The following is a 27914-nucleotide window of genomic DNA, read 5'->3' on the forward strand; positions in this document are numbered from 1 at the left end:
TTCTGGGAGTTTGAAATCCGGGTACATGCCAGGCAGGGGTGCCCATATGATAAGCTCTCAGTAAAAAAAAAAAAAAAAAAATCTAGGTATTGAGTCTCTAATGAGCTTCCCTGGTTGGCAATATTTCACACAATTAGACACAACTTGTTGGGTGAGGGATTAAGCACATCCTGTGTGATTCCACTGGGGGAGGAATCTTGGAAGCTTGCAACACCTTCAAAAATACATATATACTTAAAAAGTAACTGCAGGAGCAGCAAACCATTTCTAGATGTAGCCCCATGTGCCTTTTCATTTTGCTGGTTTGCTAGTATGATTATATGCTGAGTCCTGTGATTACTCCTAATGAATTACTAAACTGAATATAGTCTTGAGTACCCCCCCAAACAATCCCCTAATCTACTTTGGAAAGAACCACTTAATCTGAGAATTAGTAATCTGTGCCCCAATATGAGAAATAGCTTCTAAATGCATTATTAATGAATATTTAAGTATTTCCTATGCATTACTAATGAATACTTAAGTATTTCCTAAGCATTGTAACGGAGAAGGCAATGGCAGCCCACTCCAGTCCTCTTGCCTGGAAAATCCCATGGATGGAGGAGCCTGGTGGGTTGCAGTCCATGGGGTAGCTAAGAGTCGGACACGACTGAGCGACTTCGCTTTCACTTTTCACTTTCACGCATTGAAGAAGGAAATGGCAACCCACTCCAGTGTTCTTGCCTGGAGAATCCCAGGGATGGGGGAGCCTGGTGGGCTTCCGTCTATGGGGTCGCACAGGGTCGGACATGACTGAAGCGACTCAGCAGCAGCAGCAAGCATTGTAAATCAAGATATACATAACAATTGTGATTATAATTTGTTGTGATTTTGGTTACAACGTTGCAAGCCATTAATAAGGATTTTTTTCCTAGTTATTGTGAGAACAAGTCACCCGTGATTACTGCTGTCTGCATCAGGCAGGACCCAGGGACAAAATTCAGATCTCTTTTAACTATTTAGGCTTATATTGAACTCTGTGTTTTACTTTTACCTAAACACGTCTCTCAAGAATGCTTGGGGGGTTTTTTTGTTTTGTTTTTTAACTTTGAAAACTAATAGCTAATTGCAACCTAGTCTAAACCATTGTAGAGGATAGTGTCCTATATACATGTTTCTCTGCACTGAATCTGCACTGACTCAGCTACACGGCTCTCCTGTGTGTGTGCTCTGTCAGTTGTGTCTAACTCTTTGTGACCTCATGGGCTGTAACCCACCAGGCTTCTTTGCCCAAGGAATTTCCCAGGCAATACTGGAGTGGGTGACCACTTCCTGCTTCAGGAGATCGTCCCAGCCCAGGGACCGAACCCATGTCTCCTGCACTGACAAGCGGATTGTTTACCACTGTGCCACCATTTTCCTACTCATCTTTTATGTATCCTAACTTCCACAGTGTTTCTCTCTCTCTCTTATTGCAAGTATAATTGCTAGACATTTCAAAACAGTTTAGATAAACCATATAGGAAGGAAGGGAGAACTGAATATACAATACATCCAAAGAAAATATAGTGGGAAAAGAAGGGTAAGCACTTAATATCGGTAAGTGAAAATTAGTCAATATACAACTAATTTTGTATGTGTCCATAATATCCATGTGGCTCTTCCCCTCCTTACTTTTGTAGTTCTAATAATCTCTAGTAGCACAGCCTCTTGTAAACAACGTTGAATTTGAAGCCACGGGTAACTCCACCTAGCTTACTAAAGGATCATCGTGAAGACTAAGACGCAGTGAAAATGGGGAATTTCCAATTTAGAGTTTCTTTTCTTTCATTGGCCTTGCTTGACGGGGAAGTTCAACCTCAAATGCTGTCTCCTTCTGGTTACCACAGAAGACACTGAAGGCCAACAGTTTCTTTTCAGTCACTCCCTCATTTCATGAGGAAACCAAAGAACATCCGTGTGTGCTAAGTCGCTCCAGTCGTGTGCCCACCAGGCTCCTCTGTCCATGGGATTCTCCAGGCAAGAATCCTGGAGTGGGTTGCCATGCCCGCCTCCAGGGGATCTTCCCAACCCAGGGATTGAACCTGCATCTTTAAAGGCTCTTGCATTTCCAGGCAGGTTCTTTATGAGTGGCACCACCTGGAAAGCCCCATAAAGAACACAGTAACCATGGTTGACAAACAAGAGAGAAGTACCAGCACTCAACCTGACGAAGTCATCTGAGGAGGCTCATCTCTTCAACAACTCTCCAGGTAGTGAGAGAACCACCATTTGGTTTTAATCTGGCTTTTAACTGGGGAAGGAACTTTATCTTGTAAAGGAGCTCTGTTTCTAAAAGACCAATAGTCTATTTTCCCATCTCCCTTTCAGGAACACTCATGCTCACTGCAGCCACTACAATCCCCACAGCAGCAGCCAGCTGAAAACCCGCAATTTTCAGTGTGAAATATAAACCTGCCACTTACTACCCATATAAGGACAAATAAAGCAGAAAATTGACAAAAAAAAAATCTTTATACAAGTGCAGAGTCGCTATATGGTGCAAAGTTGTCTCCATCATAACCTAATAGAGACCCGTGTAGGAACCAAAAGCCAATATATCTGCCCAGTCCCGTCCACACCCAACACACACTGGTGGAAGAGACAGGAAAAGATGAGGAACAAACTCCATCTTACTTGCTTGCCTACTTATTTATCTGAAAGATGAATGGGAGACACAGCTCTCCTGATCCACAGCAGTAATGAAATCCTGCCAGGAAGGAATTATGAAGACCTTCTGCCCCAGGTCACATAACTCACTCAGTTTCTTCAGATTTCAAGACAGAAAATAAATTCTCCACTCTACCACCCTGTGTAAGAGGCTGACCCATTAATGTTTGTTATTAGTTATTAACTATCTGACTCCCCCAATAGATTATAAACTTTGTGAAAATTATCTGTGCACCACTATAGGCCAAGTGATTAGCAAAGTGTCTGACTTTGCTAATATCCAAGAAACATTTGCTGAATGAGGATTTCCCTGGTGGTACAGTGGAAAGGAATCCGCCTGCCAATGCAGGGAACACGAGTTCAATCCCTGGCCCTGGATGATTCCATGGACTGAAGAGCAACTAAGCCTATGTGCCAGCACTACTGAACCTGCACACTTACAGGCTATGATCCACAACAAGGCACCGCGATGAGAAGTCCGTGCACCATAGCGCAAAAGGAGTCCCTGCTCTCCGCTAGAGAAAGCTCATATGCAGCAGTGAAGACTCGGTACAACCAAAGATGGGTAAATAATAAAAAAAAAGATTTCGTGAGTGAATATTACAGACTACTTAGCCATAATATTTTCAGTGTAAATTAATAAATATTTTGAGTTATATACCCATCTTCACTGAGTTTGGTCAGCATGGATCATTCCTACTAAGGCAAGATCACTGAATTGATTTTCTTGAGATGTTGGCCTAATAGACCCACCTACATTATCTAGAAAATGCTGTGTATCATATGTTTACTTATTGTTTGTTTGCTTGCTATTACTTCAGAAGCAGACTTGAATACTGGATTAATCATTTAATTGCAGTCCTTTGTTTGTGAAACACTTTCATCATTGTTCTAAATCTAGCTCTCTTTTTAAAATTTTTTAATTTATGTATTTACTTAATGACATAATAAAGACCATGAACTTATTTCCCAACCTGCACAACTAGACATGACCAGTTTACATCTACTTTGGTTCCTCTTCTACCCTGCTTCTATCTTCTAGCTTGAAAACTAGAGGGAACCACAGACCCTTTTGGTTTTCATTCCCTTTATGTTTTTATATGCATATGTTGCTGTTGTTTAGTCACTAAGTCATGTCCAACTCTTTGTGACCTTATGGATGGTAGCCTGTCCATTGGTCTTCCCAGGCAAGAATACTAGAGTAGGTTGCCATTTCCTTCTCCAGGGGGTCTTCCCGACCCAGGGATCGAATTCATGTCTCCTGCATTGGCAGGCAGGTTCATTACCACTGAATCAGGGGGGAAGCCCTGACCAGTTTGAGTACTCCTCAAAACTGCCAAGGTCAACAAAAACAAGGGAAATCTGAAACACTGTTACAGACAAGAGAAGCTTAAAAAGAAGTGATGACTAAATGTAACATCTTGTCCTATACAGGATCCTGGAGTAGAAAAATATATTAGGTATAAACCAAGGAAACCTAATGTATCAACACTGGTTCATCAATTGTAACAAATGTACCACACAAAGGTAGTAAGATATTAGGGCTTCCCTTGGACTGCAAGGAGATCAAACCAGTCAATCCTAAAGGAAATCAGTCCTGAATATTCATTGGAAGGACTGATGCTGAAGCTGAAGCTCCAGTACTTTGGCCACCTGATGCAAAGTACTAACTCATTGGAAAAGATCCTGATGCAGGGAAAGACTGAAGGCAGGAGAAGGGGACGACAGAGGATGATACGGTTGGATGGCATCACTGACTCGATGAACATGAGTTTGGGCAATCTCCAGGAGTTGATGATGGACAGGAAAGCCTGGTGTGCTGCAGTCTGTGGAGTCGCAGAGTCTAATGAGCTACTGAACTGAACTGAATGTAAGATATTAAGGGAAATGGTGTGGAGTATATGGGAACTCTCTGTACTATCTTTGCAGTTTTTCTAAAATTTAAAACTTTAAAAAAACTTTAAATACAAAATAAATTTTAAAAATTATTTGAAAAGAAACATCCCACCCTCCCCTTCTCCCACAGAGTTCAAAAGTCTGTTCTGTACTTCTGTGTCTCTTCTTCTGCCCTGCATATAGAAAAGATAATTCTGCTTAAGCACTTTTAAAAACAAAGCACAAGCATGTTGGAAGTTTCAACTATCTTGTCTTCTGCTCACATAAATCTGGTGTGTATGTTAACCTGTCTCAGTAGAAATGAAAGACAAAATGAAAATATTTGGGTTTTACTTACCGAGCTTGGGGATAATCTGTTTCTCTTTGGAAACTAAATGATCATTTATACATTTTCTAACTAGAGAATGAGGGATTTTCCAAAAGTTTACATTTAAGTCAAATGTTTGAAACTTGAAACACATTTTCCCACAGAAATGTTGTTACAAACAGTAGTTAATTCCCAGGCTAACCACTGAAGCTCCTTAAACTCATAATAAGCAAAATAGATGTTTTCAATGAAAAGTGTAAAAACTGTACTATGGGGGGGGGGGGAACAAACTTGCCTTTGAAATTCAAAAGATACATTTAAACATGCAATTTAAATTTATTCTTATTAAATTCATCACCCAGTGTTAGGATTAGAGGCTTACTTTGGGCCTCTTTGCACATAACCTTAAAACACCAAGAATGAGAGTGGGAGAGAAGAGTGGAGGGTGTTAAACTCGAGTGGGTGGGCGATGGAAAGATCCTAAGCACAGCCTAGGAAGTCAAGTGTATGGTTTTAATTCAGATTGGGCGGGCAGGTTTCTACTCTGATGGGGGGGGGGGGGGGAGGGTGGACGGGTACAGTGAAGTTGCTTGAATATTCATTAGAAGGACTGATGCTGAAGCCTCAACCCTTTAGCCACCTATTGCAGAGCCAACTCATTGGAAAAGACCCTGATGCTGAAAAAGACTGAGGGCAGGAGAAGGGGGTAACAGGATGAGATGGTTGGATGGCATCATGACTCAATGGACACGAGTTTGAACAAACTCCAGTAGATAGTAAAGGACAGAGAAGCCTGGTGCACTGCAGTTGCAAGGGGTCGCAGGGTTGGAGACAACTCAGCAGCTGAACAACAAAATGGAGTTGGTACCCGAAAGGACAGAAGCAGGGACAGAAGAGGGCTTTGGCTTCTCGTAATCCTACAATCTTTAGTGTGCTACTTTGCAAAGGGTAGATAACGGAGTACATCTGTGAGCAGCTGCGAGGCACGAATGACCAGTCGGCTAACCCTTCCTGCTGGTGGGGTCTGAGTATAAGGGCGGGCAGCCGCAGGCAGCAGACTTGGGCTCCTCACGCTACTGTGGTACCAAGCAGAGGACCAAGAAAGTGGATTCACGTAAAAGACCTGCGGGTATGCTAACAAGGTGTAAAGTGGACATAAAATTCCCAGCAGGGAGGGTCAGAAGAGGAAACAAATGTAAGAGGTAGAAATGAAGTTTCTGGCAGTGGTGCCAGCCAAAATGTCAGACCCCAGCTGGGGTCACCATTTCTGTAGCACAGTGAGGCCTGTTTGATGTATTTCAGGTTTGTCTATCTTGGTTTGGGGATGTACTACACATTTGTTAAAGATACAATATTATACCATAAAAAGAATTGTAAGGACTTTTCAGAAGCATACATAAAAATCAACATTTTTAGCGAGTATTTCTTTTAACAACTTTTTTCAGTATTTTTTGGCCACACCATGTACCATGCTGGATCTTAGGTCCTTCAACCAGGGATGGAACTTAAGCCCTATGCATTGGGAGCGTGGAGTCTTAACCACTGGACTGCCAGGAAAGTCCCTCAAGTATTTTTTTATAAAATGGTGTTTTTTAATAATGCAATATGAACTTAAAAATAATTTTTTAATTGCTCTTCCTCTCCCTCTTCATATACCCTCTCCATCAATGCTTACAATCCAATAAATATCTTTCCTTGATTTCCCTAATTTTACATTAAGAATTCAAATATATATTGAGTACATTTTACAAGTTTTATGAAATAACTGTAGGTGTTACCAGTAGGTGTATTAATACATATTGATAATGGCAGGTGAATGATATGCTATAGCAGAGATACAATGAATTTATTCAACCATTTATTCTTTATTATACAGACAGTTGCTGCTTCCTTTCTTTTGCTTTGTACTGCTTGAGGAAATGTTACAAAAAATCTTCATACAAATACCTTGTGTTATTCAAGTTATGTTCACTTGCTGTTGTAACAAACACTCTAAAAATCTCACTAGCTTACCACAACAAGAGTTTGTTTCTAGGTGACATCACTGCCTGGTGCAAGTCAGCCTGTTATCATGAGCAGTGTGCCTCCAGTCGTGATTCAGGGGATCCATCTTAATGGGTTCACTATCTCAGATTTCTGCATTTCCAGCAGTCAACATGACAGAAAACTTGGAAGACAAGGAAAGGTTCATGACAAAGACTGGATGTCACTTGGGACACGTCTGCCCCAGATTCCACTGGCTACAACCCAATCAGAGGCCCCAACCTAACTGCAAGGGAGGCTGGAAAATGCAGCCTTCCTGTGTACCCAAACTGGAACTGGGTGAACATTTAGCCAAATTTGCAAACGTTTTTATATAGATTAGTGGCTTTATTCCAAAGGTTGTACTTCTCAACTGCAATTTCTAAGTTGCAAAATTTCTACATAACATGTGTGTCTATATCACTTTGCGAAAAAGACCGTAACTCCTGTCAGCAGAGTACAAATACTCAGCACCATTTTTTGCTTTTCTAAATCTCCCTTCCAAAGGCGCTGAAAGACTAGAAACTCAATTGAATGGGATCCTGGTTTAACTTCCACCAATCATAGGCACTCTCACTGAAACTAGAAGAGTGAAGAAAGCAGGCAGCCTTTATCTCATTCGAACACGCTGACAGATGGCAGAAATGGCCTGTATAGTGGCTTCCAGGTGACATCCTGCATTGTGCAGAGATTACTGGCAGGGGCTTTCCCTGAAGTTCCTGCACTACTGGATTTTCTAAAAGCCAGCAATAATTTCTCCTCATTCCCTCAGTATTTCTGACAGTTAAGTGAACATCTCATTTCTTGTATAAAAATCTCTTCTTACTTCTAATATTTAAAGCAATTTGTTTATAGACTAGGAGCTAACTTACACATCAACATAGCAGGTCTTTTATTTTTGCTTAGGACCCATTTTTTTCTCACATATGATTTTTTAATTCTTAAATTCCAAATATATTTGTTTCATATTACAGTTGTGGAATTGCTGTCTTCCCAAGCATTAGTTAACATAAATATTCTATAACACTTTTAATTTTTATATTTTATAGTTAAATCGTTAACTCATCTGAAATTTACTTTTGTATGTGCTGTAACTGCTAGTATCATTTATTAAATTGTTTTCTCATTCAACTGAAATACCATCTTTGTCTCAAATATTTTGATCTATTTCTAGGCCACATAGTCTATTCCAGGGATCTGTTTAACTGAGCAATGCCATATAGTGTTGACTGCTGTGGTTTTATAAAATATTTTAACTGGTTTACAAATCTAAATTCAAGAGATCACCTAACACAATAATCTGTGTTACCAGGTTAACTCAGTTGTATATAAATTCTTAATAAAATTTATCTTTCTATGTCTGCATATACTTGAACTTTCTACAATATTAATAACAGAAACATCTGAATGCTTGGTTAATACAAGGGAGCAATGGCCAATCCTAACTTGATTCCAAATTCTTGAGAAGCAGCAGCCTCACTCTTCTCACTAACTGCTTTCATAGCAAATGAATGTTATAAAGCTGAATTTGTAAAGTAATATTATCCTAATCAAATACTACTTTTTCCATTTATATATACTTTATATATAAGACTGTATATAAAGGCATCTATGTAAGAGCTTGTTTATAAAATGGGTACCACTACCAGCAATTTTTAAAACTGTTGGTTTAATACATAAACTTGTGTTGCTTTTACTATTATTCAACTGTTTGATTTATTTTTTTTTATTAAGATATAATTCACATACCACAGAATTTACCCTTTAAACTATCCAAATCAGTGGTTCTTGGTACATTCACAAAGCTGTGCATCGATCACCACTTTGTAATTCCTGTTTGTCTGATTTTTTTTATTATTATTTAAAAAAGTAGAAAACCAAAAGTAAAATTTTCATTCAATAAATATCATTTGATCCTTAAGCAGCTTTGTTGCAGAAAGTGAAGTCCGTGATTTTAGATTATTTTCGGTTTAGAATCAGTTTTCACACAGTTTCAATAATTGCAGCAATTTCCTTGAATTGTCTGTAGAAATTCTGAGGAGAAAAGGGGAAACAATATTAATTTTGCTTTCAGAGGATTCTTTAGTTCTTTTAATTATGTCTGTCCAGCGGAGGGTCTATAACTTATTAAGTCTGCATTTTAATGTTAAATCCTCAACTATTATTATTCGAAGGTTAGCATAAGAAGCAAAAGGTGTAATCTGGTGCAAGTAAAAATACTACTGTAGGATTGAATAATTAGCTCATAAATAAACTTTCTGAAAGCATCCAACAAAGTTCCTTGAGACCACACCAGAAAGATTTATTAAATGTCCAGCGCTGTCACAGACAATAAAGACTTTTAAAAAATGACACATTGGGTCTCAGGTTTTGAACCAGTTTTAATTTAGTGAAAGACTGCATTTCAGGGTGATTGATAGAGGCTGTCTTGTCAATTACAATAAGAGACCCAACACTGATAGCAGCTTATAAGCGTGTGTGCTCAGTAGTGTCTATTTGCAATCACATGGACTGGGGCCTGCCAGGCTCCTCTGTCCATAGGATTTTCCAAGCAAGGATACTGGAGTGGATTGCTGTTTCCTTCTCCAGGGGATCTCTCTGATTTAGGGATTGAACCAGCTTCTCCTGCATTAGCACGAGGATTTTTTACCACCAGCGCCACCTGGATTTATATCCTATTTTCCCTCTTCTTTGGACTTAATTATCTATTTTGCTTCTTAAAAGAGTATCTGTATTTTGTTTTAATTCATGTGTAAATTTATTATGAAGGAGGAAGTAAACATTTGTTCAAAAACATATACTGATGATCATAATTTCAGCTACTAGAAAGATAATAATGAAAAGCTCAGAGAATGTTCCTTCATCCTTAGTTCTGTAATGGGACTAATAGGCGCTGACTGCCTGGTTGGCTATCAGCCATGTAAGAACTAACTTTAAAAGAGTTGCCCCATTTGTGATCTTTTTCCTGAGAAAATTTTAAGAGGTGGAATCTGGGAGCAAAAATGCAGCAAAGAAAAATAAGAATTAGGCCAGTATTATAAAATACAAAAGGACTGAAACCTATATTCCTTTTTGAAGTGGATTTGGCCTTTATATTCAGCTGAAGGCTACTCATATATCACAACACACTGCATTTATTTCTTTTCAACCTAGTCTTAATTGCTTCCAAGACACCACTTCACATGAATAGTGTTGAAACATGACACTTTTTTGATCTAATGGATATATCAGTTCTAAGAGAAAGAAATTAAAAGGAAAGAAAATCCTTAAAATCACTACCTCAAAAAGATAGTTGCACTCTCAGATTCAATGCAGCATTCCTCACAATAGCCAATGTATGGAAACCATCCAAGTGTCTCCTGACAGACAAATGGATAAAGAAAATGTGGTGTGTGTGTGTGTGTATATATATATATACACACAGTACTATTCATCCTTTGAAAAGAAGGCAGTTGTGCTATTTTTGACAACATGGGTGAACCTGGAGGACAATTTGCTAAGTAAAATAAGCCAGACACAGAAAGACAAATACTGCATGATCTTACTTATATGTGGAATCTAAAAAAAGTGGGATTCATGGTAACAGAGAGTAGATAGCAGTTACCAAGGCTGGGAAGGTAGAGGACATGAGGAAATGCTGGTCAAGAGGCAGAACTTTTCAGTTACAAGGTAAGTAAGCTCTGGGGACCTAAGGCATAGGTACTGGCCACAGTTAATAATATAATAATGTATTACATACTTGAAAACTGCTGGAGAAGAGATTTCAAGTTTTTACCACACACACACAAAATGTTAACTACGTGAGATGATGGATATGTTAATTAGTCTTGACAGTGGGGATCTTTTCATAATGTAAACATACACCCAAACATCACATAGTATAACTTATGTGTACATAATTTCTGTCAATTGTACCTCAATGAAGCTGGGGGAAAATACAGTTTGTAAAAGAAATCAAAAGCATCCCAGAGGGCTTTCCCCTGTGGCTCGGTGATAAAGAATCTGCCTGCCAATGCAGGAGACATGGGTTCGATACCTGGTCCAGGGAGATCCCACATGCCTTGGAGCAACTAAAGCCGAGTGTCACAACCACTGAAGCCCATGTGCCTGTCCTCCATAAGAAGAGAAGCCCATGCACTGCATCTAGCCCCCGCTTGCTGCAAACAGAGAAATGCCCGCGCAACAACAAAAATAAATAAATTACAAACAAGCATCCTTGAGTGGTAGATGAGGAGCTTTTCTTAAAAAAGAAGTCTGGGGTTCCAGTTCAAGATGGTGGAGTAGAAGGATGTGCACTCATCTCCTCTTGCAAGAGCACCAAATTTGCAACCAGCTGTTCAACAACTATCAGCCTTCAACAGGAGGACACTGGAACGCACCAAAAAACAATACCCCACAACCAGAGACAAGAAGCCACGGCAGAGGGAGGGGCACAATCACAATAAAATCAAATCCCATACCCACCAGATGGTAGGCAACCCAGAAACTGGAGAACAATAATACCAAAGAGGTTCTCCCACTTGTGGAGGTTCTGAGCCCCACATCAGGGTTTCCAGCCTGGGGATTGACAAAGGGACTAGGAATTCCCAGGGAATCTGACCTTGAAGGTCAGCGGGATTTAGTTTTAGGACTTCCATAAGAATGGAGGAAACAGAGACTCCAGTCTTGGAGGGCACAAACAAAATCTTCCACACACCAAGACCCAGAGGAAAGGAGCAGCAAACCCACAGGAGACTGAACCAAAACTACCCCTGAGTCTCAGAGGGTCTTCTGGGGACACACGGGTTGGCAACAGCTCACCACGGGGATGGAAGCACTGGCAGCAGCAGTCCTGGAAGGTCCCCCTTGGCACAAGCCCTCTTGGAGGCTGCCATTAACCCAACCATGGAGCCCACAGACCCCAGGGCTGGCTCACCTCCGGCCAAATGACTAACAGGGAGGGAGTGCAACTCCACCCATCAGCAGAAAATTGGATTAAAGATTTACTGAGCAAGGCCCTGCCCACCAGAGCAAGACCTAGTTTTTCCCACCTTCTCCCTCCCATCAGGAAGCTTACAGATGCCTCTTAGCCTCATCCACCAGAGGGCAGACAGACGAAGCAAGAAGCACCACAGTCCCACGGTGACTAGGACAAAAACCACATTACAGAAAGTTAATCAGGATGAAAAAGCACAGAGTTATAACTCAGATGAAGGGCCATGATAAAATTCCTGCCACACTCTCTTTGGTATCACTGAAAATTCAAAACTTACCACCTGACATTGTCATTCATATATATATATTATATATAAACTTATAGTATGTAAGATATATGTAAAATATAATATATAGAAATTATAAAGAGTCCCTTGAAATAAAGAATTCCACTGAACTGGTTCCAGAAAAAAAAAAAAAAAAATCCCCCAAAACAATTAAATGAAGTAGAGATAGGCAACTTTCTAGAAAAAGAACTCAGAATAACCATATTGAAGATGATCCAGGATCTCAGAAACAGAACAGAGAAAATGCAAGAAGTGTTTACCAAAGATCTAGAAGAACTAAAGAACAAACAAACAGAGACAAACAATACACTAGAAGGAATCAATAGCAGAATAATGGAGGCAGAAGAACGGATAAATGACCTGAGGGACAAAATGGCAGAAATCACTACCACAGAACAGAATACAGAAAAAGAACCAAAAGAAGAAAAAAAAATGAAGACAGCCTAAGAGACCTCTGGGACAACATTAAAGCACCAACATTTGCATTATAGTGGTCTCAGAAGGAGGAGAGGGAAAGGACTTGGGAAAATATTTGAAGAAATAATAGCTGAAAACTTCCCTAAGATGGGAAAGAAAATAATCAACCAAGTCCAGGAAAAGCAGAGAGTCCCAGGCAGGATGAACCCAAGGAGGAACACCCCAAGACACACAGTTACTAAACTGACAAAGATAAAATATTAAAAGCAACAAGGGAAAAATGACACGCAACATACAGGGGAACTCCCATCAGGTTGTCAGCTGATTTCTCAACAGAAACTCTACAAGCCGGAAGAGAAGGGCACGAAGTATTTAAAGTGATGAAAGGGAAGAACCTACAGCCAAGAATACTCTACCCAGCAAGACTCTCCTTCAGATGTGATGGAGAAGTCAAAAGCTTTCCAGACAAGCAAGGGTTAAGAGATTCAGCACCACCAAACCATCTTTACATGCTAAAGGAACTTCTCCAGACAGGAAACACAAGAGAAGGAAAAAACCTACAGAAAATACACCTAAAAAAAAAAATGGAAATAGGATCATACATATTGATAATTACCTTAAATGTAAATGGATTGAATGCACCAACCAAAAGACACAGATTGGCCAGGCAGATGAAAACATATGCATGTACGCATTTCGACTTACCACATCACTCTGCTTGACCCCCCAATTTGTATGTAATTATTTTATACTGTTAGGTTAATCATGTTCCCATTATGGCTTGCAACTGTAATTATTATTTTTTGTCTGGCTATTGATTGTGAAAACTGATAAACATCTTTTACTACTGTGATTATGTAACTATTACTCACTTAATACCATTGTATCATGATTGGTCAACAGAAAAATAATAGAATTCTGTATCACCAAAATTGCTATTTAATAGAAAAACTTGTAATCATTTTTTAAAATCCAGATGCATATGAGAATTATCTTGGAATTTGGTAAAAAATACAAATGCCCAGGTACTACTTTTTTTCTTCAAAACCCCAGATATGTTTCTAATGAGCAGCCATGTTTAAAAACAACTGGACTATATGATGATCTTTTATTTTTATCTAGTTTGTTCCATATTTTTCTATTCCATATTCAGTGCTCCCATTTCACTTAGTTTCTGTTTTCCAATGTCTCCAACTTTTCTCTTTTCCTTTTTTTTGAAGTTCCTTCTCAAGTCTAAGTGTGGTAGAAAAGCTTTCATATACATATATATTGTGTGTGTATATATATAGTATGTGTAATATATATATATTTTAGAAAACATACATTTTGTCTAACTAAAAAAAATATGACATTTGATTCCACTTGATTTTGTATGAATAGAATGCTAGATTTCTAATTTAAAAGAAACAGCAGATATACAACAAGCAACAAAGGTATACCATATAGCACAGGGAACAATAGTCAATATCTTGTAATAACCTATAATGGAAGATAATCTCAAGAACAATATCTGTATGTGTATAACAGAATCACCTGCTGTGCACCTGAAACACGGTAAGCTAACCATGCTTCAATAAAATATATACATTAAGGAGAAAAAACAGAAGTCTGGGACCAATGTATTTTCAGCTTTATAAAGAATTCTCATTACATTTCCATTTCATTCATCATGGTGGCCTTTCTTAGATTATTTGACTTTTTTAGAGTAGGAAGAGCTGTAAGTAAGAATTCCTATCTATTCACTCACCACAGGTATCGAAATGAACAAACAAAAACAAAACTCTGAGGTCAGTTAAATTAGCCAAAGACAAAGCATTTCCCTGTGTGTACACTGAAAAGAAAATTTGATTTCTCATCACCTTCTTTCTCCCTTTCTTGCTTACAGAAAAGAGGTGGAATAATAATATATATAACGGGCTTCCCAGGTGGTGCAGTGATAAAGAATCTGCCTGCCAATGCAAGAGACTCAACAGTTACAGGTCTGATCCCTTGGTCAGGAAGATCCCCTGGGGGATGAAATGGCAATCCACTCCAGTATTCTTGCCTGGATAATTCCATGGACAGAGGAGCCTGGTGGGCTTTACTCCATGGGCCCCAGAGAATTGGACACATCCAAGCAACTGAGTATGTGCGTGCACACACGCACTATAAATAATAATAATATATCTAACAGATTCTAAATATAAACTACTAAGTTACTCAAAACCCTAGCGGATAAAATTAGCTATCAAGTACTAGTACTAGTGGTCTGATCTGCATTTAGTAAACATTATTAGTCAGAAAATTCAAGGTCAACACTGTTCAAAGGTGAGATTCATTTAGCTTCATCATTCTTGAATATTAAGCCTAAGAAGAATAAAACAACTAAATACAAAGTAAATACCCTGCTAAAAAAGATGCGAATTTCTTAAATACACTCACAGATGAGTACTACGGAAGTGATGGAGTGTCAAAGTATACAAATTCAACATATTATATTTAAAATAATATATTAATAATTCCCAAATAAAACAAATTGAGATCTTTTGTATGTGTATACACATACAATAATAATGTAAATAAATGTAAAGCATTCAAAATTGCAAATAAAAATTTTAAATTTTCTCTTAAAAATGATTTTATGTCTCTTTTTAAGCAGTAGTTATAGAATAACAGCTAAAACTGAATGAGTTATATCACAAACCTGAAACTGTGGGATTGTCATTTCAAAGGACTTGTTCTTCACTTGGCCTGAATGATCTGCCACTTTCAGCATCACTGCAACATAAGGATACTTAAGAGATCTGCAACTGTCAGAGCTCACAGCCATACCCAGCTTCCACTGAAAATCTATGAGCTGTAATGAAAGAATTCACAATAATACACCAGTTATAACATTGCCCTGAATGCAGGTATTTATTCAAAGTTACTGCTCTCGAATTCAAGTTTTAACTTCAAGGCCAATCATAATAAAAGAAAATGTCTTCAACTTAATATTGTTAGGGGGATAATAATCCAATGAACATGGAGAGAGGCAAAGGGACACAAACAGGGTTGGAAAACAACAACACTGTCATGATTACAGAAGGGAAAACACAAAAACAAAATTTTCCACCAGATACGTAATGGAGGTAGATGTGTCAGTATCGTTTTCCTTTGTTTTTTTCAGTTTGCTTCTGTCCTTAAGGGGACTTTTGAATCATCTCTTATCTCATTTTCCTGTTCCACATATGTCCTTCCTGCATTTCACAACCCGAAAGTCCTAAAATGGAACATGAATTATATACCATTTTCATATTTGACTGAGGCACACATGAGAACCATTCCAGTTTCCTTCCTCATCTCAGTCCTTGACCTGAAACCTTACACTATCATAAATACTGGGAAAGGTGGTTTTAGATTTCATCACTGCTGACGGATACCTGTCAGGTGACGTGCTAGGCAGTTTACATGCATTAAATGCCACACTGAATCATCATAACATTACAGACTATTATTTCCATTTTGCAGATGATAAAACTGAATTTCAGAGAGCTGACATAATATGCACAAGGTCGCACATTTCTGGACTCATAGCTGAAACCAAAGTCTTCTGACTCCAAAGATTACATGCTTATTGACTACTGGTTGCCTCAATACTTTCCAGCTAATTCTTTTCTGACTGCTCAGTGTTTCCATGACATAAAACAGGACTGGATAAACGCAGCCCTTAATACAGAGCTCAAACCTTAAGACAGTATACGGAAGAAAATTTTGTATCTTGTCCAAAGCTTATAGGTAGGACACAGTAGGCATTTACCAAAAATACCTATGGACCAATACCTTTTGCGACCAAATGAATGCTTACTGGGCAAACAGCTTTACTTTTTATAAAAGGTGGGTTTAGTATAAGGACCAAACTTTCCTCCCATCTTTAGACTGGCTTTAGACAAAATCAGCTACAGTATGAAGGCCAGGCTGGTCCTGATAAAAGGTTAACATCTTTGATAAGTAAAAAGACTGTACAGGTCCTTTTTAAATAAAAGTTTCCCACATAAAAACAGAGAAAGGATAACGGGTAAACAAGAAAAGAACTATAAGCTGATAAATATATGGAAAGGAAACAGGAAAATGCACATTTAAACCACAAAGAGATATCACTACACACCCACCAAAATAGCACAATTTTAAGTTTGACGATTCTAAAACTGGCATGGAAGGATGTGTCACAGTGCACTGATGGTAGTCTAAACTGGGCCAGTCTTTCAGAAAATTAAACTGAAGTTATACATGTCCAGAGATCCAGTGAGCCAATTACTAGGGATAAAACCTAGAAAAACAAGATACTTATATAATAAAGTTCTCAGAAGTTATATTCAAAATAGCCCTAAACTACAGATGACTCAGATGTTCATCAGTAATAAACAAAATGCTGCACAGCGGTGAAAATGAATGAACTTCAGCTACCCTTAACACAAAAAATATTGAAAGAGACAAGTCAAAAATTTAACTATTCCATTCACTTAAAACTCGAAAAAAAGGAAATGTGATTTTTTACAGATGCGTACACAGATGGCAAAACTATGGGAAAAAGCAAGACTATGATGATCACAAAAGGATAATCATTACCTCCAGGGAGGAAAGTGGAGGATATTTGACTGGGGAGGGGCATATGGTGAGCTTCTAGGGTACTGTGTGGCAGTGGTTTAGTCACTAAGCTATGACCAAGTCCTGCGACCCCGTGGACAGTAGCCCGCCCGGCTCCTTTGTCCATTGGATTTCCCAGGCAAGAATCCTGGAGTGGACTGCCATTCCCTTCTCCAAGGGGTCTTCCTGACCCAGGGATCGAACCCGCATCTCCTGCACTGCAAGGGGATTCTTTACCTCTGAGCCACCAGGGAAAGGTAGTGGTACTGTTGTATTTCTTGCATTTTGATTGTAATTACATAGATGTTCACCTTTAAATCACTCATTTTTTTGGTAACTATTTGGGGAGATGGAGGTTAATTAAACATACTGTGGTAATCGTCCTGCAGTATATGTATGTCAAGTCATTATGCAGAGCTGTATTTCAATTATATCTCAATACAACTAGAAAAAGTAAAATTATTCATTAAACAATTCATATGTTATGTATGTTTTGGTATATATGTTACCTTGCACATGTAGCAGAAGAAGGGGAGGATATGTCAGTGAGCTCCACATTTCTGGTTGAAAGGAAAATTTTATTGAAAGGAAAGCATTAGTGGGGATAAAGTTCAGGTTTGAAGAATAACAGAACTGAAAATGAGAGGGAAAAAATGTTTTATATATTCCTTAAATATACATTGAGCAAAGATCTAATGCTTGGTAAATATTAAGCTGAACCAACTAGAGATGAAGACAGTTGATATCTGGCTAAGGGGCAGAGTATTTATCTGTCTTCAAGTGAAAGGTTCTTATAAGAAAGTATGGAAAATAAAGCTGATAAAAGTTCAAGAATCAAGAAGCCGTAACTTTTTGCAAAATTGTACAAGTTTTCAAAAGTTTTCAAGATACTCTCATTTAGAGTTGACTCTAAAAATGTGGGTTTGAATACAGGGATCCACTTACACACAGATGCTTTTTAATAGTAAATAGCAGAGCACTACATGGTCTGCAGCTGGTTGAATCCACGTATAGGCAGAGGAACCCAGGATATGGGGGACCAACTATAAATTCCATTTTGACTAATCCCTATACTGTTCAACAGTCAACTGTATTTTATCTTATTATGAAAAACATTATCATGTCAGTCATTTAAACTTTTTCAGTTGGCAATGGGTACTCACTAAAAGTTTCAGAGTACAGAAAACAGCATGAAAGTACTGATTTAAAAATATTCATCTGGTGGCAGCAGAACACAGTAATCCAGGTTCAAGGTTTTCTGTACCGGAACTACAGTGGTGACAAGTAGGATTAAGCTTATCGATAAAAGAATGACTTGACAGGTCTTGATGATTGTCTGCAGGGTTAAGGGAGGTATCAAACACAGCTATAAAAGTTTGAGCCTGAATGACTAGGAGAATATATCATACAGGAACCAGGACTTTTTATATTTTAAGTCTAAAAGTATTATCAAAAAGTGATAAATAATCTATATGAGAAAAGAATCTAAAAAACAATGAATACATGTATATGTATGTATATATAACTTAATCACTTTGCTGTACATCCAAAACACAATATTGTAAATCAACCATACTCCAATAAAATTAACAAAAAAATAGCGGTAAGGAATATCTAAATAGGAATGTTCGCTAAGCGGCTAGAAATTCCAGAACAGACTTCAAGGGAGTTCATGATAAGAGATATCATTTTATATCAGTTAGATGGTGACATTCAGAAACCTAACCAATCATTTTTTAAATGTATTTGGCCATACAACTCACTGATGCAAGAAGTTATATTTTTACTGTCCACAATAAAATGACAGAGTAAAATATTGAAAAGTCTGAAATAAATCTCTGGATTATCCAGAACATTTCAAGCAGAACAGCAATTAAAGAACGCAGTGTTGGAATTCACTGACCATTACGATGGTGGAACTAGCAGATGGGAAAATAGGGAGAGCTGTCATTTACTGTGGGGAAAAGAGCTTTTTACATGGGGAAAACAGCTGGGATTAAGTTTATGGGATGGGAATTTCCCAAATTGTAAGCTGAATATTTACATGCAAATTCAAAACAAGACTTCTAATAAGAGTGGCTGAGCCTTAAATAGGAATTAGCTGCAGAGAAGATTTTCAAAAGAATAAAAAAATAAATAAATAAAAACAGGGCTATGGAGAATATTAAAAATTAAGCAATATAGTTCAAATTTCTTATAGAATGATGGAAACAATTTTAAAAGAAAAAATACAGAAAAACCCAGTAGTAAAAAATTTTTTTAAAAAAGAGAATATCCATAAGTAACATGAATATAAAGAAAAAAACCAATCAAGATGCAAGTATAGATAAAAAGATAAACAAAGAAATTAGCTGTAGTCTGTCACACTAAAATTAGTTGACAAGCTGGCTTATATCTCAACATTCAAAAAACGAAGATCATGGCATCTGGTCCCATGACTTCATGGTAAATAGGTAAGGAAAAAATGAAAACAGTGGTAGGTTTTCTTCTCTTGGGCTCCAAAATCACTGCGGATGGTGACCTCAGCCATGAAATTCAAAGACACTTGCTCCTTGGAAGAAAAGCTATAACAAACTTAGACAGCATATTCAAATATTCAAAAGCAGAGACATCATTTTGCCTACAAAGAACCATACAGTCAAAGCTATGGTTTTTCCAGGAGTCATGTATGGATGTGAGAGCTGGACAATAAAGAAAGCTGAGCGCAGAAGAACTGATGCTTTCTAATTGAGATGCTGGAGAAAATGCTCGAGAGTCCCTTGGATAGCAAGGAAATCAAGCCAGTCAATCCTAAAGGAAATCAACCCTGAATATTCATTGGAAGGACTGATGCTGAAGCTGAAGCTCCAGTGCTTTGGCCATCTCGCACAAAGAGCCAACTCATTGGAAAAGACCCTGCTGCTGGGAAAAGACTGAGGGCAAGAGGAGAAGGGGTTGACAGAGAATAAGATGGTTGGATGCCATCACCAACTCAATGGGCAGGAGTTTGAGCAAACTCCAGGAGATAATGAAGGGCAGGGAGGCCCAGCGTGCTGCAACCCATGGGGTCACAAAGAGTTGGACACAACTTAGCAACTGAACAATAGCAAGGAATTATGGCTGAAGTTATCAGTGACATAAAAACATCACAAAACCGTGCATAAAGAAAAAAATTTTAAGGCCATTTCAGTTTAAATTTAACTTTTATTTTTCAAAACACAACCTAGGAGAACAATTAAAAAATAATCATGCAGAACTCTGTCATCTGAAAAACTATCGTCATATTCCTGTATCCTCATTCCTAGTTTTTGTATGCAAGTTTTATAGCCAGAATCACAAAATACACACTTATATGTTCTCTCCTTTCTTAAATGAAAGTTTTCAAATGGAAAGTATTCTGTACACATTAATTGCTCTCTAACGTACTATAAGGAAAAGATTGGTTAAGCAACTCATCCAAGGATACAAAACTAATAGAGCTGGTATTCAAATCCAAATTTGTCTGATTTCATATCCCAGCCCTTTTCATTCTGTCAATACTTAGCTGCAACAAGACAATGATTCAGAATTACAAGAAGTTGTAATAGGTAAAGAAAAGCAGACAGGTCTGGGATGGGGCAAGAATGTTTAGCATCTTCTAAATGCTAGACCTGAACTGTCCAATACAGTAGCCACTAGCCACCTGTGAATATTATTAGCTCTAGTCTAAGTAGACAATGTTTGCTAAGCCTTTCTCATCTTGCTCAGCAGCACCTTCATCCATGCTTCGATTTTCTTCATAGGACTTACCGATTTTGTTTAGCTGCTAAATCATGCCCAACTCTTTGTGACCCCATGGACTGTTGGCCCGCCAGGCTCCTCTGTCCGTGGAATTTCTCAGGCAAGAATATTGGAGCAGGTTGCCATTTCCTTTTCCTGGGGATCTTCCTGACCCAGGCACTGAACCTGGGTCTCCTACATTGGCAGGCAGATTCTTTACTGCTAAGCACCAGGGAAGCCTTCAGAACAGTTTCTAAAATCATGTTAATTATGGTTCACCCCATATGTCCCCATAGGGGGAAATGGCCTTATCAATCTCGTTACTACTGAATCTACTATAACATTATCTGATCTGATACAAACTGAACGTTCAAATAAGTTATCCGTTGAACTAATATGTTTAGAGATTCAGGGTAAGTGATCTCCAAAGACAGTTTCCAACAACTAATTCCACTCCTCTCTGTAAGTACGCGTCACTCCTCACATCAAGAAGGGGGCCTTATTTTCCCCCTGCACAGATCTGTGCCGTCCCTGTGCTTGTTTTGACAAGTAGAATGTGGCAGAAGAGGTGCTCTGGAACCTGTGAGCCTGAGCCTTAGGAGAACTGGAAGCGTGTGCTTCCTTCTTCATGGAATGCTGGATCTTGGAACCTAACCACTTGGAACCCAGCCACCATGATGTGAGCAGCCACATGAGGAAGAACCAAATCACGCCTAAGATCAGCTCCAACTGAGCTCTCAGGCCAGGTCGTGACTAGCACGTGAGACCTCTTCACTTCCGGCCCACTTAGGCTCCTGGATGACTGAAGTCCCAGCTGACCTGAGAGGGCATAGAAACCACCACCCAGCTAAGCCCAGTTAACCCACAGACTCATGAGAAACAATTAAACAGCTGTTTTAAGTCACTAAGTTTGGGGTGGTTTGTCATGCGGTGACAGATACCTCAAACAGAGCAAACACAACCAGCTGAAAATAGCTTTGTTAATAAACTTACTAAGATATATGATGATTTATCAAAAATGAATTCTCAAAACTAGCTAATCTGAACTCTATTCATTTATAGAAACTGTAGCAAATACAAATAATTAAAACAATGTTTTAATGACCTATTTTCCAAGTGGCTCAGGTTTGAAACTTCAGTTAACTTTGATTTTTCTCTCTCTGCAACACAAAACATTTATGAATTCCTAGGTACTCAAGATCTGATTTCAGTCAATGCCACTGACATTTACTCCCTCCTTCCCAATCTCACCACTACAGTCTTTTAAAAAGCCTGCCTTCAGACTTCCCTGGTGGTCCGGTGGTTAAGACACCACCGGCCAATGCAGGGGACACAGCTGCAATCCCTGGTCGGAGAAGATCCCACAAGCCACGGGGCAACTGAGCCTGTGCACAATGACTGAAGCCCACACTCTAAAGACCAGGAGCCACAACTACTGAAATCTGTGTGCCTAGAGCCCATGCTCCACAAGAGAAGCCACTGCAATGGGAAGCCTGTGCACCGCAAGGAAGAGGAGCCCCCACTCGCAACAACTAGAGAAAGCCTGCACACAGCAACGAAGACTCAAGATCAGCCAAAAATGAGATAAACAAATGACTTTAAAAAACAAGCTTGCCTTCAATTTTACTGCGGCCTCCCAATCAGTTTCTTGCATTTGGTCTTTCTCAGCTCCAACCCAGAGGAGACTCTAATCACTACTTATAAATGAACCAAATCTAGCATCGCAGATCAAAACCCTACTGCCTTGGGAACTAGTTACAACCCTTCCCCTAGCAGTTAAGTCCCCTCACAGCATGGTCCCAAATCACTTTCGTGCTCAAACTGGACTGCATCCTTTCTTTACATTATCTTTGTCTTTACACTTTTTTCATGCTGCCCCTTCCTCTAGAATACAACTCTCAAAGGTCTATCTAAAATTCAAAATGCCTCCCAGTTTTCCCGGCTCTGTGAAGTCCTTCATGGTTTACTCAACCTTTCTATGAATGTTCATGTCACTTTTAACACCGCAGCACTTAGAACATTCTGCCTTAAAAAGTGCTCATCTGTGAATCTGTCTCCCTCCCCACCATCTACCAGACTGTAGGTCCCTGAGGGGAGTTCATACATCCTCATGTGACTTCTAACTCCCAATACAACACACAGGAGAACAAGAACAGTCGTGCATTTTATAAATTATTACACAAACTGTACAAAAATGTAAGCCACTGTCTCATATATATTATGTTAGGTGACAATAGTGGTAAAGAACCCACTTGCCAATGCAGCAGATTCAAAAGATGCAGGTTTGATCCCTGGATTGGGAAGATGCCCTGGAGAAGGGAATGGTAACCCACTCCAGTATTCTTGCCTGGAGCATCCCATGGACAAAGGAGCCTGGTGGGCTAGAATCCATGGAGTCACAAAGAGTCAGATATGACTGAAGCGACTTAGCTTGCACACGTTCTCATAAATAGGAAGAGGGAAAATGGCACTAGATGTCATGTGTCAATATACATCCTTCTGTTGATATATAGCATAAAATTAGCAAGAAGGAAAGCAATAAAACGTGGCAACAATCACTCATCTATGATAAGGAGTTCTCATTAGACATCTATAAAAGGGAATCATGAATTAGTTCAAAACAATGATTTTAAGTATCGGAAGGTGAAGCAAAGAGTAATCTTAGACCTCCTGGAACTGGAAAAGATAGGATGGTTTGTCAAATTTAACAAGTTCAGACTCAAGTCAACAGACCTGAGTTTGAATTTCACCTCTGCATCCTTCTACCCATATGGCTTTGGACAAGTTACTATGTCTCTATGCCCCAATACTCAGTGAAGTATTTAGGAAACAATAGCAATACCATGTTCTAGGCACTGGGACTAGAAAAAAAAAAAAAGTTCCTGACCTCAGAAACTTACATTCTAGTAGGAAACACAGCCAGTAAGCAAATAAATATACAATATGGTTGTGTGGGAAAAAAAAAAATTTTTTTTTGCCACACGTCCTGGCATACAGTCTCGTAGTACCTCAGCCAGAGATGGAAAATGTACCCCTTGCAGTGGGAGCTCAGAGTCTTAATCACTGAAAGTCCCAAAAGAGGTTTTAAAAATGCACGTAAAGGGACAGAGTGACCAGGAAGGCTATTGAGTTAGAGCCTTGGGCAGATGTCTATGAGGAGATGATTTCTGAATACAGAGACACCTGAGTCAAGAGAAGGAAAAAGCCAGATGGATACCTGGAGAAAGAACCATTCTGGACAGCGGGAGAAGCATGCCTAGCATGTGCAGGTAACAACGAGGCTGGAGTGGCATGAGCTAGAAGAGTGTGGAAGAGACAGAGAGTCATTTATTGAAGAGCATTTAGACCAAGGAAAATACTTAAGACTTGTTTCTAGTGAGACAGAAATTCTCTTATAATTGGCTTCAAGAAGGGAAAAGACCTGGTCTAGATGGCAAAAGTTCCTTCAGATTGATGAATAGCACATGGAAGTTTTAAGAAGGAAAACAAAAAGACTAAACTGTGAGCCAAATGTAGTATCTATGGGTTTCCCTGGTGGCTCAGTGGCCCAGAATCCGCCTGCAATACAGGAGACACGGGTTCAATCTCTGGGTCATGAAGATCCCCCGGAGGAGGACATGGAAACCCACTCAAGTATTTTTGCCTGGGAAAGCCCATGGACAGAGGAGCCTGGCAGGCTACAGTCCATAGGGACACAAAGAGCTAGACAAGACTTATGACTAAACAACATCTACGCAAGAAGATTGTGGCAGCAAAGGGAGATAAATTTAGAGAATGATTGAGAGAATGATTGCTGATGGACTCTACGTGGGGTGTGAATTCTCACTGGACGTATGGTCCCAATTAATCTTGCTGATTCTTATATTGGTGAGATATATTTAAAGACAGAAGGTATTGGAGAAGGAAATGGCAACCCACTCCAGTATTCTTGCCTGGAGAATCCCATGGATGGAGGAGCTTGGTAGGCTACAAACCATGGGGTTGCAAAGAGTCAGACATGACTGAGCGACTTCACTTTATTACAGCTCAAAGAACTTAAACTAGTATTAGCCCTAAAAATGAGTTGTATCTGGTACACTGAAAAAGCATATAATACAAACAGAAAGTGACTTATTGCTAGGTCAAGGATTTTTCCCCTTACAATACTACTAAATACACATAACCATTTTGTCTGTATTTTAAAACATACCAAAAAATACATCATGAACTATGAATAAAAATGTTCCATTTGGGTTCCTGGAGGTAAAACAGAAGTGTGAGTTCCCCCTAACGACTCGGGGTACGAGGTGGAGTAACTGAGATTTTAACTCACACCTGTCTACACTGAGCCTCCCAAGAATTCATCAATTACAGTTTGGGTTTTCCTACCCTGGCACTGGATTTTATGGAGGTTTCTGTTGTGGCAAGCTGTGATTCTCTGTATTCACCTGTCTCTCCAATTCCAGGCACAGCAGTTTGCCCTGTGATCTCACTTTTCTGACAAATCCAGGAAGAGCTGTTCATTTTTCAGTCTGTTCAGCTTTTCCCTTATTTTAAAGCAGAGTGATGACTTCCAAACTCCTTACACACTGGACCAGAAATCAGAAGTCAGTCACTTTTTATAATTTTATTCATAAAAGTTCAAATGTCTTTTGTTAGATTTATTGCAAGGCACTTCTGACCTACTAATGTTATAAATGACATCTTTTCAAAAATATTTTTCAACTCTCTGTGTTTAAACTACAGAAAAACACTGAATCATCTTCCTAAACTCTAATATCATTTCTAATAGTCTACCTGTAAATTATCTTGGCTTTTTCTATGCACAATCATATAACATGTGAACGAAGGCATGAAAGGGATGTGGAGAGGACTGAATAACAATCCCCAAAGATGTCCACGTTGCAATTCCCAGAAACCTGTGAATATGTTACTTTATATAACAAAACAGACTCTGTAGATATGTCTAAATTAAAGATCTTGATGTGGAGAGGTTTTTCTGGATTATCCAGCTGGGCTTTAGAAGAAAGTGGAGAAGGGTCAGCATCAAAAAAGTCAATATGGTGATGAAAGCAGAAAGACAGGTGATGACAGAAGCAGAGGCCGGAAGGATGCGCTTTGAAGATAGAAGAGGCCACAGGGAAGGAATGCAGGAAGCTGAAACAGACAAGGAAACAGATTCTCCCCTAAAACTTCCAGAAGAAACACAGCCCTGCTGATACCTTGACTTTAGATCCACAAGACTAATTTTGGGCTTTTTTAAAATTTTTTAATTGGAGTAAAACTGCTTTACAAAGTTGTGTTTCTGCCGTACAATGCAAATCAGTCATAATCATACACATATCCCCTCCCTCTTGATAATTTTGAACTTCTGATCTCCAGCACTATAAGAATAAATGTGTTGTTTCAAACACACCTTCCCCTTCACCTTCCCCCCTCAAAAAAGGGTTCAATGCTTAAAACTGCGTAATCCAGTATATCAGTCCTGGGTGTTCACAGGAAGGACTGATGTTGAAGCTGAAACTCCGACACTTTGGCCACCTGATGCGGAGAGCTGACTCATTTGAAAACACCCTGATGCAGGGAAAGATTGAGGGCAGGAGGAGAAGGGGACGACAGAGGATGAGATGGCTGGATGGCATCACCGACTCGATGGACATGGGTTTGGGTGGACTCTGGGAGTTGGCAATGGACAGGGAGGCCTGCCGTGCTGCAGTTCATGGGGTCGCAAAGAGTCGGACATGACTGAACGACTGAACTGAAACTGAAAATCCAGTATACTTCAGTCTCAGGATACCTTACTCAAACAAACATATGATTTAATTTAAGAGAATGGTTGAGATGATTTATGACAGAATGAATCAAAGTTGTTAAGCAATAACTCTGAGCAAAGCCTGACAGGGGGTTGATTACAATCTGAGTTTCTGGCAATCTCTCAGGAATCCTCAGAAACAACAGCAAGATCGGCTGGAGCCAGATGTCAGAGGGCAGTCAAAGGACATCTCTCAGTCCCTGTGGTTTCGTTATTTATCTCAGCCCTTTCTTATATTTTTGTGGTCCTGGGTAACTTCTGTGTTTAAAATACTCTAGTTTTCCTACTCTTCTGGGTAGTGTTACACGTTACTTGCTAAAAAGGGTTTATTAGTTGAAACAAGACAGGAACTCTTGCAACAAAGAAACAGTTCTAAGATCTACTTAAAAATTCAAATTCTTATCCCAAGCATAAGAAATACAAACACCGAAAGGTTAAAGAAATAAACTCATCATCTTCAACCAACTGCTTTTTAAGGGCTAAGAAAATGTTTGCGGTGCTATCTTCGTAAATTTTAACAATTTCTTCTCTGTATATATTACATGCCCAAACACTGTGCATCTAGTGTCGCATCAACGGCGCTTAATCAATAAAGAACAGTATCTGGTCTGTACTCTTTGGGCTGGCGTGGTTGGGGGAGATTAGTGGCTACAAGCTCAGGAGCAAAGTGGAAGGAGCAATCAGGAAGGCGGGATGAAACCCAGGGGCTCGCGGACACAGGCCTTGGCAGAGGGGAGTGCTAGAGAAGGCTCACGGTGGCATCGTCCCGCGCGCGGCTGCTGGCGGCGGGCGAAGGGCCAGGTTCAGTCGCCCGTGCCGGGCCCAGCAGAGCCGGGCGGAGGACAGGACTGGATGGCCTCTCACTCACCTGGTTGGTGACCTGAAATGGAAGCAGAAAACACAATTAAGGGAACAGTGTTTCTTGCTTCGGAGCCCGCTGCCCCAGTTCCTTCCAAGCCAGACCTTACCTTGGACTTAGCATCCAACTGGGGCTCACCGGACTCCTCCATAACACGGTTTAGGGATCCCACCATCCACTCAGGTGGTCGCTCCCAGGAGCCACAAACACTTCCGCTTCCTCTTCCCGCCCCTCGAGGCCCGGAGCACGCAGGGGGGAGGAATAGAAACATCTTTGTATTAGTCTCTTTAGTCTCAATCAGACATTAGTTTTATGGAGCCGATCAGTAAT

At 39.5% G+C, this 27914-nt stretch overlaps 1 protein-coding gene across 1 annotated transcript; it reads right to left on the reverse strand.

Annotated features, from left to right (window-relative positions):
* Positions 1–6736: 6736 nt before the first annotated feature.
* On the reverse strand, positions 6737–27818 carry COMMD6 (COMM domain containing 6). The gene is made up of 3 exons (XM_065901774.1): positions 27694–27818; positions 15275–15427; positions 6737–8947 (listed from the first exon to the last, which is right to left on the reverse strand). The coding sequence occupies exons 1-3, from the start codon at positions 27757–27759 to the stop codon at positions 8897–8899; spliced, it is 270 nt and encodes an 89-aa protein (XP_065757846.1). The 5' UTR covers positions 27760–27818; the 3' UTR covers positions 6737–8896.
* Between the last annotated feature and the right edge of the window lie 96 nt (positions 27819–27914).

Source organism: Muntiacus reevesi, chromosome 11 (genome assembly GCF_963930625.1).
Source record: "Muntiacus reevesi chromosome 11, mMunRee1.1, whole genome shotgun sequence".
In the NCBI taxonomy this organism is placed as follows: domain Eukaryota; kingdom Metazoa; phylum Chordata; class Mammalia; order Artiodactyla; family Cervidae; genus Muntiacus; species Muntiacus reevesi.

Excerpts from the sequence above, each read along its gene's own strand:
- COMMD6 (XM_065901774.1), bottom strand. The coding sequence starts at position 27,759 with ATGGTGGGATCCCTAAACCGTGTTATGGAGGAGTCCGGTGAGCCCCAG. Across the intron at positions 15,428-27,693 it reads AGTTGGATGCTAAGTCCAAG|CTCATAGATTTTCAGTGGAA; the intron begins GTAAGGTCTGGC and ends CTTTCATTACAG. Across the intron at positions 8,948-15,274 it reads TGACAATCCCACAGTTTCAG|AATTTCTACAGACAATTCAA; the intron begins GTTTGTGATATA and ends TTTTCTCCTCAG.